The sequence below is a fragment of the Mytilus californianus genome, unplaced genomic scaffold, assembly GCF_021869535.1.
Source record: "Mytilus californianus isolate M0D057914Y unplaced genomic scaffold, xbMytCali1.0.p SCAF_1, whole genome shotgun sequence".
NCBI classification, from domain to species: domain Eukaryota; kingdom Metazoa; phylum Mollusca; class Bivalvia; order Mytilida; family Mytilidae; genus Mytilus; species Mytilus californianus.
Window position 1 is genome coordinate 9526755 of NW_026262581.1, and position 13132 is coordinate 9539886.

A 13132-nucleotide genomic window follows, 5' to 3' on the forward strand; every position below is an offset into this window, starting at 1 on the left:
TTCAAAGTTTCTTTTGATAACATATACTAGTATTTATTTATACTGTTTGATATATGCTTATTTTATTATATTACTGACAATGGGGACTCGTCAATCTGAGAGCAAAATGTATTGAATCAGAAGCAATGTTTCTTAATCATTGGTTTGAAATCGCTGGTTTACATCAAACATCAAAATTTATGCAAATATTTATTCAACCTCACTTTAGATTCAGAGTCAATTGGCACTGAATCGATCACGTGGTATTTGTTCCCCACCTGGCCCTTGCGACGCGCAGCTAGATCGGGCCGGGATGCCAGGCTATACTCTTAATTCATTAAATGGCTGTCCTCATAATATTTAATGGTTGATTGAAAAATAAATGCTTAATACTTATGGATATTTTGGTGGGAGTTGTATGCCCCTTTGAAATGTAAATAATATTGAATATCAACATTGTAATCACTCTGGCACCTACATTTCTGATTGTATTTAAAAAAAAATATTTCAAAAGTTAACATCAACAATATCCTGTTGAATAGTCAGGAGTTGGAAAGTCAGTGTGCTTTGAATATTTATGGGGGATTGATATCCCATAGAAATTGTAATAATTTTGAAAATCAGCATGGATAGCCCTCACTCACCTACTTTTATTATTGGAGTTAAATGAATTTTATTCTAAAGTTTACTTCAGCAATAAATCAGATGAATTTGAGAATCAGCAGGACTTTACCATTTTTACAGGAGTTATGTCCTTTGAAATATAAGTGGGGGAGAAAATTCCAATATAATGGTGGGGACATTTACTACAGTACATCTGTAGCAATCTTTTAAGATATTTTTGGGGAATATATTACGCAATGGCTTTATATGCCTGATTATTATTATCTTTATTATTTATTAATTAATATTTCTTAATTATTTTTTGAACAGAAATTGCAAGAGTTAGTAAGAATAAGTCAGTTGAAGCCTGAAATATCAAAACCAAAGATTGAAAAGGTTTGTTTTCTTTAGAGCAGTTGTAAATGTAAATAATTACTTTCTAGCAAATTAGGTCTGTTCTAACATAATCTATTTCATACCATGTTTTCTATTCCTTTTTTTATTTTAATTGTATATACTGAATATCAGTTATCAAAGGTAGATAACCCTGTGATAACTACATTTATCAACCATTTGTAGTTGGCATTAAATTACTTGTAGTAATCCAGAAATTCAAAAACCATATTAATCAATGGTATTTTTATTCAATCAATTTAAAATGTATGACTTGCAAAATTCATGTGCATAACTTAACAGGAAGATGAAAGAAATGAATTGTAAGTGTCTTGTACTAAGGTCAGAGATTAAGGTCAACTTGAAGTAACATATAAAAGAATTTAGACTGTAGAATACTAGTCTGAAAGTAAATCACCATTTAACATTGTTAGTACACCTTAATAGAACTCTGCTCATCTACTTTGGCAAAGAACTTGATAATTTAATTTTGGAGGTCATATGTTAAAGTCACCTGTTATAAAAGATTAAAATTACTGAAAAAAGTGATAACATTTTTGACTGACTTTGTTATTAAGATAACTTCAGGAAAAAATATCCACTGAAGGTCTTTAAAAAAAACCTGAATCTGGGAAAAATCAATCTCATAGAAAAAAAGAGGAAAATAGAATCAGGAACAGGATTATGCTAGAATTTGAACAATTTTTAAAAACTCTGCCAAAAATTACAGTTTGTGGCATTGCAAGGAGGTTCTCTGCTTTGTAGTGCTCCTGTTTCAAATATTCAGTTTGTTAAAAAAATACAACAGTCTATAATTGGCTTAAATTGTTTTAGATGGACTTTACTTTGTCTTTTCTGGATAACTATGTGTCAAAGTCTGTAAAGAATGGAGCCCAACCCTATAGACCTAAAAATATGAGATCTAAACAGACACAACAAGAACAAGGTATTTTCAAATTAATGTAGAAACTGTATTGTATTTGAATACATGTTCTGATGGATCCTTGATTTTATGACTTTCTCATAATTATAATAGACAAAAAATGTGATGGCCCAAGACAAAACAAGACAAAAAATGTGATGGCCCAAGACAAAAAAAAGAAAGACATGATACAAATTTGTCCAGAGGATAATTTATTGTTTATATTTGTAAGTTACTTCCCTTTTTAGATGAAGAATGAAGTTTTCTTGAGAAGCTATAACTAAAGCATTGTAATATGTTTCTGATGATTATTGGGTTCTAAAAATAGAATTGTATGATTTATAGATTTTTTCATATTTCAAAGGGGAAAAAAATTAGCTTATTTTCTGTATAAGCCATTTCCTTCATTTTTGTGACAATTTTTGAAGCAAAGGTTGAATTAAGTTGGCATATTTCAAAAAATAAAAGTGTGCCCTTCTTTTTCCATATTTTGTTTGTTATTTAAAATAGACATATTGTCCGTCTTTCAACAGGTATTTGCATTTCATTTCTGTGATGCTAGCAGCTACCCTAACTGTACAGACATTTTCCTACATTAGACTGTTGCCTTTCATTGACTCAAAACTTTGGATCAAAAAGTATTCCAGTAGTTAATTGTGTTATAGATCCAATCAAGTGTACTGATACTTTTTCTAGAAATGATATATTGCTAAAGTAGTATACTGCCATGGTTTATATTTATATTATGTTATTGATAATTAAGTAGTTTTTTTTGGTAAAGTGCTTTTGTATACAAAATAGAAGATTTATTTAATTGTATATATCTTATTTTCTATGGTAGGTGTGACAGAATTATTTAAAGGTATTCAAAATCAAGGAAAAATGGAAATTTTGAGTAGACTTGGAGAGGATGTAGCAAGCTCTGGTGGTACATCTTTCACTGCAAGGTTTGTAAATTATATACTTTTAAAATTTGATACAGAATTTTTACATTTAAAATGGTATGCTCTAGTTGATAAAAACATATTTTCAATGAAAGAACAGATTGCTGAAGAACATGTGTTTAACAACTACTAAACTAAACACAAGAAGGTTCCGACTTTGAAATTACTCCCTAAATTAAACATTGATCTTTTTTTCAAATTTTGCTTTATGTCTGCAAACAAGAAATACTTCTGTTCTGTTGGCTAGTGTTCTTGCAATTGAGAAGGAACTCATTACCAAAACACTTATTTGACTTGCAAAGAAATGAATTAAAACCATTATTTATTTGCTTGATATGTGTTTAGTTGCTTTTGGAGATAAGTTATATTGTCAAGTGATTGGTATTCCAATGAAGACTTACTGTGCCCCTCTTATTGCTGATTATAAACTTTATAATTAAAAAAAAAGTACCACTTGATACATATTTTCAATAATACCTGCAGATATTTAAGCAACACATTCTTTATAAACAAACAAGGCTTTTCTTCCTCATTTACTCTTACTAAATCTAACATAAAAATGATTACTGTCCTTCTTCAGACTTGGATTTAAAATTTCTCATAGTAATCTTAATACCATTGTCCAAAATTTATGACAGGTTGGATAACTTTTCTTTTCCTTGTTGATGATTTCCTATTTAGCACCTTGTTATAAATTGTACATTTAAGGTATGAGTTCAAATAAATTGGATTCTAATCTTGTTGCATGTTCACAAAAAATTCTAAATTGACAGTTTTCATTTCTTTTTAGTGATTCAGTATCCAAATTACCATCAGTGAAGAAGGTATGGGGAAAGGAAGGAAGAATTATAGATACTCAAGAAACAAAGAAAGATGAAGACGATCATATAACAGAAGAAGATAGAAATAGACAACAAATGGTGTCTGCTTTGTTTGGTGGCATAATGCCAGGACAGGTAAACAGCTTCCATATACACATAATCAAATGTCTAACAACTGCTTTATCCCGAAGAAAATCTTTATTATTTTATGATAGCACATTTTCATTTGGTCTCAACAATGATGAGGGGAACTAAGGGTGTATGAAAACTGAACTTGTGTGAACTTATGAACTTATGAATAAAATTAACATACAATCATGTGACTTAGTATAAGAATGTGCATAAGGAAGCATAACAGCTTTGACCAAGAGAAATCCCTCTGATTTTTGAAATTGGTTTTTCATGCTTCTTGACTTACTTCCAGTTTTGCATCTTAGATCACTTCTTTAAACTGAGTGATCTTACAATGATACAAATACAGATATGATGTTATAGGGAATTCAACTACATCCCATCAATAGAAGGTCAGAGGCCAAATGGTCTGAGTAGTTCATCTACAGTGACTACTAGCCTGTCAAACACACAGGTTGTGTATTCGAACCTTGCTAATTGAAGGGTGGGTTCAACTTTGATGTTACAATTGACTATAATTCCTAGTTTTCTTGCTGAAGGATGTTGGTTCTCTCCAGGTACCCCAGCTTCCTCCGCCGATAAAGACTGACCACAATGAAATAGCCAAAAGTACTGAAAGTACCATTAAACACTAACAATTAATCAATCAATCAATCAATCAATATATGTCAATTGTATCTTCATTTTCTGCTTTAGTGACTGAGTAAAGGAGGAACTAAGGGTTTTGCTAAATTTGTGTGCTTAGCTTTCAAATAAATAGTAACATGCAGTGGTATTAGGATGAATCTAAATTATTATAAAACCTTTCCTAGAAATAAAATCACTTTGACCTACATAATACTCTTCGATTATCATGTTATTATTTGTAGATATATTGCCTTTTGAAAGTTATGAAATCCTCCAACCAAATTGTGTTGATGTCGGCCTTGATCTCATAAAATGTAACCTACATCTCAGTCCTTGTGCATTGTAATTTAATTCTACTTCCATAACCATATTGCTGATTATACTGCACTAGATATTTCTTGGGGAACTAGGCAAATCTTGTAGTAGAGTATTACCAATGTTTGAAAGACATTCCATGACATTCTGATGCCTTTTGTTGGTAAACATGAAAAGGGAAAGTAATTCAGCACACTACAAAAACTAAAGTTTTCACCAACAATTGTGAAAAACATACAAAGAAAGCAAAAAACGAAATCAGGAAAATAATGTTATTAGAACTAATTTCCTAATGCTTGTAGAGCAAGACTTTGGATGGCTTGCTTGTTTTGTTTGTAAAAATGTTTGCTCAAGCATTGTAATTAAGATTGACATCTGAAAACAATATAAATAGGCGGAGTTAAACCTGTATACATTATACTTAAATTTAATTGGCTGTTATCCTGGAGGTTAGGAACACCCAATTTTACATGTAAACATTACAGGACAAATATTATTCACACATATTTAATAAGCTGGATTTTATAACATTACATTACTTATCATTCTTATTATTTGTAATTATTTCACCAGCAAGTAAAAAAGTCAAACTGAATGATTATTTGCTTGCCTATATATTCTTACCAATAATGAAAGCACCAAATATAATGTTTTAGATAAATAATTGTTTGTGAACAAATTTCGAGAAGGAAATAATTTTGATCTTTTGAAAAAAAAATCCTACACAAATTTGTATTTAGTATTGTATTGCAATCTTGACAATAATAATGTTCTCAGGCATGATTATGCTGAAATTTGCCTTTAATAGTTATTTTGCATTATTTATTAAAAATCATTGAAATCATCTTTAAGTCATTTATACATTTTTGGCAATGTATAGATATCTCATGAAACCACCAAAAGTAAGATGCCTAAAATATAGCTTGACAAGTTTTAGGAAGTAACGGTTTCAATCTTGAACCTATGAAAACTATCTGATTTCTTTCTTTGTTCAGTACACTTAAAAACAATACATTTATGTTGATAATTATATTAACCAATCATAGTGAAGCTACACCAAACTTTACAAGAGGGCCTGGATGGGGGTCCTTTATTTCTGTTTTCTTTAATTTTTATCAATGGAGGGGCAACAACGGGTGCCTGTCTAAACCCTATTAAATATTATGCAAACAGGCTGTATCAATTTCTCATTTAAATGATTATTTATGTAATATTAATAAATCCAGTTTATTAGATATATATATGTGTGTGAATAATATTTGTCATGTAATGTTTACATGTACAATTGGGTGTGCCTAACCTCCAGGATAACGTCCAATCAAATCGAAACATAATGTATATAGGTTTAACTACGCCTATCTATAATCTATATTGTTTGCTGATGTCAGTCTTAATTGCCTCTGCTTAATTAAATGCTTGAGCAAACGTTTATACAAACAAAGCAAGCAAGCAAACCAAAGTCTTACTCTTCAAGCATTAGGAAATTAGCTCTAAATATATATTTAGATATAATTTTAATTGATTATCACTCATTAATTGATAGAAATAACTTACAAATATCTGATTGTCATTTTATTCTTTGTTGAAGGTTGAAAAGACAGTAGAACAAGAACCTGATCCTTTTTTCACAGAAGAGGACAATTTTGATATCAAAAGTGCACAGCCATCAACAAATTTGGATACTGGAGGATGGAGACAACTTCATCAGTCATCAGGTGACCCAAATTCACCTAATAAAACAATTTCTAGTGAATATGGTAAACTAGTGGATGATTTAAGCCTCAGTGAAACTCAGTTTTCTGAAAATTATACAGGAGAACCATTTGTTGCAGAGCAGACTCTTTCTAAGCATCATATTGATAATGATTCTTTTGATAAACATTTAAGTGATACAGACTTATTACCATCTGGAGGTGGAGGGAGTCTGTATGAGGATTTTGTAGGAGATGTCAAAAACAAAGATGAAAAGTCAATATACTCAGATTCCTTGCAAACATTATATGATGATGATAGTGTATCATGATGCCTAAAATAAAAGATATTTTATTCATTAAAAGATTTATTTATGATATAAGGTAATTATTTTTAGAGGTAAAGACCAGAAAAATGCAAGCTTTTATAATGCTACTGTCACAGCTTTTCCAGGAGATAATGCTTTTTAGTGTCAGTTGTTAAGATCCTCCTTTTTTCAGATTTTTGTGTAACAATTTCTGCATTCATACATGTGATAGACTAAAACTCAGATCAGGAGATAGGGAAATTTTTATAGAGTTTAGACCTCAGATCATGAGATATGGCATTTTTTTTGTCGTAAATGTACCGGTAACCGTCTGATTTAAAAATTGTCTTTTTGTGTGTTTTTTACCTTCAATCTTCCTTCTGAGTGTAATACATTAATGTGTTTACAGTACCCTTGTAGCATGTCTATTTGAATGGTATCAGTTGAAAGAATAATTTAGAAGATTTTGTTCTGTTTTTTGCTGTTGATTGTTGATTGTTGACTGCTTGTGAATAAAGTACTATGATTTAACCTTACCTTTTAGTACAAAGAAAAACTTACAGCATAGTGTTTTATTCATGTCTCCTTTTTTTTTTGTATTCAATGTCATTGGATTACATATATAAGAAAGAAATATGCTATACATTTATAACATGATAAATAGATGAAAAATTAACAAACAAACACAATAGTGATGAATGATTTTTATACGACAGCAAACAAATTTTTGTGGTCGTATATTGGTATGACGTTGGCGTCGTCGTCGTCCGAAAACACATTAGTTTTCGCACTCTAACTTTAGTTTAAGTGAATGGATCTCAATGAAATTTTACCATAAGGTTCAATACCACTAAAGGAAGGTGGGGATTGATTTTGGGGGTTATGGTTAAGGAATTAGGGGCCAAAAAGGGGCCAAAAATAAGCATTTTTGTAACTTCCAGACATAACTTGTGTGTAAGTGTATGGATCTCTCTGACATTGTACCACAAGGTTCCATATCACAAAGGGAATGTTGGGATTGATTTTGGGGGTAATTCCTTCCAAATTTTAGGAATTAGGGGCCAAAAATGGGCAAAAAACCAGCATTTTTCTAATTTCATGACAATAACTTGTGTGTAAGTCTATGGATCTCTCTGACATTGTATCACAAGGTTCCATATCACAAAGGGAATGCTGGGATTGATTTTGGGGGTAATTGCCTCCAAATTTTAGGAATTAGGGGCCAAAAAACAAGCATTTTTCTAGTTTCATGACAATAACTTGTGTGTAAGTGTATGGATCTTTATGAAATTGTACTACAAGGTTCCATATCACAAAGGGAAAGCTGGAATTGATTTTAGGGGTAATTGCCTCCAAATTTTAGGAATTAGGGGCCAAAAAGGGGCAAAAAACAAGCATTTTTCAAGTTTCATGACAATAGCTTGTGTGTAAGTGTATGGATCTTTATGAAATTGTACTACAAGGTTCCATATCACAAAGGGAAAGCTGGAATTGAGTTTGGGGGTAATTGCCCAAAAATTTTAGGAATAAGGGGCCAAAAAGGGGCAAAAAATAAGCATTTTTCTAGTTTCCAGACAATAACTTGTGTTCAAGTGTATGGACCTCTCTGAATTGAAGTGCAAGGTACCATACCACAAAGGGAAGGCTGGGATTGATTTTGGGGGTAATTCCCTCAAAATTGTAGTAATTAGGGGCCATAAAAGGGCAAAAAAACAAGCATTTTTTCTAGTTTCAGGACAATAACTTGTGTGTAAGTGTATGGATCTTTATGAAATTGTACTGTAAGGTTCCATATCACAAAGGGAAAGCTGGGTTTGAGTTTGGGGGTAATTGCCCTAAACGTTTAGAAATTTGGGGCCAAAAAGGGGCCAAAAAACAAGCATTTTTCTAGTTTCCAGACAATAACTTGTGTTCAAGTGTATGGATCTCTCTGAAATTGTACTGCAAGGTACCATACCACAAAGGGAAGGCTGGGATTGAGTTTGGGGTGTTGAATCATAAGGGGGTTCAAAAAATTTGGGGGGGATTTTTTTTTCCTTTTTTTTCTTTAAAATTTTCCATTTTAAATTGGTTATTTCTGATTTATATATAAAAGCAAATAATAATGATATGGTTTGAATAGGTAAATTAAAATTTTTTAAGTTCTTAGACAACTTTCATTCTGTGTCAGAAACCTATGCTGTGTCAAATATTTAATTACAATCCAAATTCAGTGCTGTATTAAGCTTGAATGTTGTGTCCATACTTGCCCCAACTGTTCAGGGTTCGACCTCTGCGGTCGTATCAAGCTGCGCCCCAGCGGAGCATTTTATTAATCATTAATAAAGTCATTTTGCTAGAAAACTGAACATAACCATTGTTTCAACCACTGTCAAAATGTATGAGCTAATGCAATGTCTCTATTACATTGACATTGTTATTCAATAAATAAAGTACTGGTCTTGGAACACTCTTGTCATGTAAGAAGTACAAGCTGACATTGCTGCCTATAATAAACTTTGTTCTGTACAGATGGTGTAATTGTTAATCTTAACACTGTGGATTGTCTTTGAGTCAAGGTTGTCCCTGCTGTCAGTTTGTATCTTCATAAGCATGCTGAAAGTCTTGTTAATGAAGGACCAAAAACAGAAAAGACAAAAAAGAAAAAGGCTAGTCAAGAAAATACAAAATGTTTAGTATTAAGATAAAGCATGCATTTAAAAATAAGACCTTGATTGATCTTGTTATCTAGGTAGCAGTTAATGTCCCAGCATTTAATAAACTAAAAATTTGGCAATTATCATTTTATCTGAGTGTCCAACCTTTACTAAACTTAGCTTGATAATGTTCCTTGGAACAAAAACAAGATCCCCATTGCATTTCTAGTGAGTAGGTCAAAGGGTAAGATCACGGTGTAAATAAATACATTGAAATATTTAGGATGAGTTTTATTTCCAAACAATGTCTTTTGATGACCCAGATCTTTACCAATAATGGTTTTATATTGAACCATTGAACCATTGAATCAACCTTATCCAAACATGGTTTTAAAAAGTCCTTTTGAAGAAACAAAATTGAAAAAGGTTGAGTATCAAGGTTACATTGCCTAAAATTGATTTTTTTTAAAGTCTTGTTTCTGGACAATATCTTTTCAGCCATATTTCGAAAACTTACTAATGCGTCTTAAAAGCAAAAAAGAACCCTTGTGATATTGATGTCACTGGGTTAGAGGTCAAGGCCACAGTGGCAATTAATAATACATAAAGTTGGCATATTTTGGGAACAGATCATATATGTATTTAATGCAAGACATATTTGATAATGTCTTTGAAAAGACCACTATTTGTTTTTGAGGTCACAAAGTTGAAGGACAGGATCAGAAAGAAATGGCCAGTTGAAATTTGGGAAAAATTGTAGTTTGCTTGTGATTTCTTTTTAACCACATGTTCAACCTTCACCAAAATGTTCTTTCAAAAGAACAAGATCCTTGCTGATATTAGGATAAGTAAGTCAAGGGTTTTTACGCAATGTCTATGAATAGACTGAAATGTTTGGAAAAGTTTTAATTCAGGACAAATAGGTCTTGGTCACACCAGCAATACATAGACTGAAATTTAGGCAAATTATTGGTTTATAGGAACATGTATCTTGAATCAAACTTTATATCAACTTAGTTGGATAATGTTCTTTTGAGACAGCCTGTTGAACTGGAGGTTACAAGATTAGAGGTCAATATCACAAAGGTGATTGACAGACTGAAATCAAGGATATATTCTGTTTCCTGTTGATACCAACACTTAGTTTGATAATATTCCTTTGAAAAAAACTTGTTAGTACAATCAGTAGATCAGAGGTCAAAATGAGAGTTCATATGAGCAGACCGAAGTGTGTGTCATTCCAGTACATTAGTACTAACTACTGGCCGGTTATACCCTCGGGGACTAACAGTCTACCTGCAGAAGTATCGAACCAGTGGAAGTAATAACATTAACGGTACTCTTTTTACTGCACCAGTTGCGCATTTCGACAATTAATGTCTCTCCAGTGATGATCGAGGCCAAATTCTTTGAAAATTCAAAACCTATTACAAACGTTGCAGAGCTGATAAAACAAATAGGACCTAAAGTATAGTCAAATCCGGCGAAGGAATCGGAGCTTTGTATGAAAGAGATATATTCCTGAACTTGAAATGATTTACAAAAATTTATAACACCAAATTTCAATTAAAAAAATATCCGTATTTTCAGAAGTACTGGCTACTGGGCTGGTGATACCTGCGGGGACTAACATAGTCATCAAAGTTTGAATTGTTCAGTGACAGGACATTTAGCGAAATCGAAGTAAAAGGAAAATTCCAGCTTTTCATTTTTTTAGAAGCCCCTATCCTCATAAGAATAAAGGAACAAGTAGGCACACAGAGTAGCACAGTTGGTACCCATAGAAATGCCAAATAACTGCTGAAAAATATTTCCTCCAAGTGTAAGAAATATGTCCATTAAAAAATCCAGCTTTTTGATGATTTCAGTTTCAGTGAACGTTTTGTTCGAATCAGAGTAATATATTTTACATAGATTTGTCTCTTCCTAAAACAAGATACAAAATGTATTTGTATTTGAGTTGGCCATTCCGTTTTAAGTTTGACTTATATTTCAATCTGTCTTTAAGTTTAGGTTTCCAGTGGAGAGAAGGAAAATCCAATTCTTCATTTTTGGTTGAAGATTTCCTCTTGTGTAAATGTCATGGGAGTATACGTTAAGTTGTCAATTGAACTGTCAACACCTAATTCCTTTATCAAACACTTAATATAACGTGTTTTAAAACACTACTACGATTTTTTGAAGGCTTTGTTATAACATCATTAACTGTCATTATATTGCAAATGATTTATAACAAACTATATGAAAGATATGCCATCAACACCTTTTTCCCCAAATGATCAAAATCATTAGGATAAAATTGAAAACAACCATATTTCATATATTTCATATTAAGAAGTTGTTTGAGATAATGAATATACAGCAGAATTTCAAATAAAAATCACCATAAATTGACACAACAAATAAGTTTTAAAGATTGAAAAATAATCATTGTATTTCATATCCGAAGTATGCGAAGACAAACCATGTGTGATACGTGTAGAATATATATTTTGTCTTAATTTCAATTGTTCATGTAGACACAATAATTAAATCAAAATGCGCTTGCTCAAGCAATTTGATATTGTTATAATCATGCATGAACAGTGGTTCTAAACAATTGAAATGTTCAAGTTATCGAATTTCTCTTTTCTAACTGTAATCAACCATTTGTAAGAATTAATAGAAAAATAAAAAGATTAAAAAACATTTCGAAAGAACGCTATTATTTCATATTTTATAAATCGTGATGGCAAGTAAACTTCCGTCGTCACGTTCCAAATCTACTTTGTCAATTAACAGTAAAGTAGTTACTTTACAAACTTCCGACGAAGCATGTGGACCTTGCAAGAGAGATAATAGTGAAGACTATGCCTTCAGTTGGTGTATCGATTGTGCTGAAGGACTGTGTTCAGACTGTGAGAAACATCACAAGAAGTCAAAGACAAGTATTACACACAGGCTCATACCGTTACTAAAACTAAAAGATATCAGTGACTTTTTGAGGAACTTTACACAAACATGTTGTGACCATACTGGAGGCAGTTTCACATTTTACTGTAAAAGTCACGACAAATTGTGTTGCCCTGGATGTGTGACCATCCACCAGAAGGAATGCCATGAAATCATCACCCTTGGGGAGGCCTCTGTTGACGCAAAAAAGAACGGAAAGATCGAGGATTTAGGAGTGCGAATGAAGGAGGCGCTAACAACGTTGAACGAATTAGAAAATCACAAGAAAGAAAATATTGGGATGATAAATGCACAGAGGAATGGAATCAGAACAACATTAAGTGAAATGAGGCGAAAAGTCAATGATTATTTAGATTCATTGGAAATGAGAATTGAGGAAAAATTGCTACAAGCTCATAAAGAATGTATAGAAAAACTAGAAACTCAAACAAAAGACTTGGAAAAGAGAACAGAAACATTGAAAACGTGGCAAAGTGATATCACAATGGTGAAAGACTATGGATCAGATATACATTCGTTTGTAATGTCCAAAAGTCTTGAGAATCTCATGACAGAATTAGAGACTTTCAATAAAAAATCAACGGAGAACTTTATAGGACTGAACCTATCGTTTGTAACATCAACAACATTCGAAAATTTGCAGAATACAGTGCATGCACTGGGAGAAATTTCGGTCAACAAATCCTCGACTGAGTTGATCATTACACCCAGAAAGTCTGCACGAATAAAGAGTAAATTAGTAGTAAAATAGAATCAGATACCTATGCATACAAGACAGTGCGCTTGTAAAATTAAGGAGCATGATTTGA

General features: G+C 32.0%; 1 protein-coding gene across 3 annotated transcripts in view; it reads left to right on the forward strand.

Moving 5' to 3' along the window:
* The window catches only part of LOC127699252 (AP-4 complex subunit epsilon-1-like), a 57207-nt gene extending 47964 nt beyond the window's left edge, over positions 1-9243 (forward strand). Inside the window, exons 15-20 of one of the 3 annotated variants that reach the window (XR_007981145.1) lie at positions 913-978; positions 1810-1921; positions 2739-2844; positions 3632-3797; positions 6325-8037; positions 8522-9243. Coding sequence is in view for 1 of the 3 variants with exons in the window: in XM_052203009.1 (XP_052058969.1) it covers positions 913-978; positions 1810-1921; positions 2739-2844; positions 3632-3797; positions 6325-6759 (885 nt within the window). In the remaining 2 variants the exon portion in view is untranslated. Of the gene's footprint in view, positions 1-912; positions 979-1809; positions 1922-2738; positions 2845-3631; positions 3798-6324 lie in introns of all 3 variants that reach the window. The other 2 variants (XR_007981147.1, XM_052203009.1) reach the window with 2 other exon arrangements.
* Positions 9244-13132: the final 3889 nt, after the last annotated feature.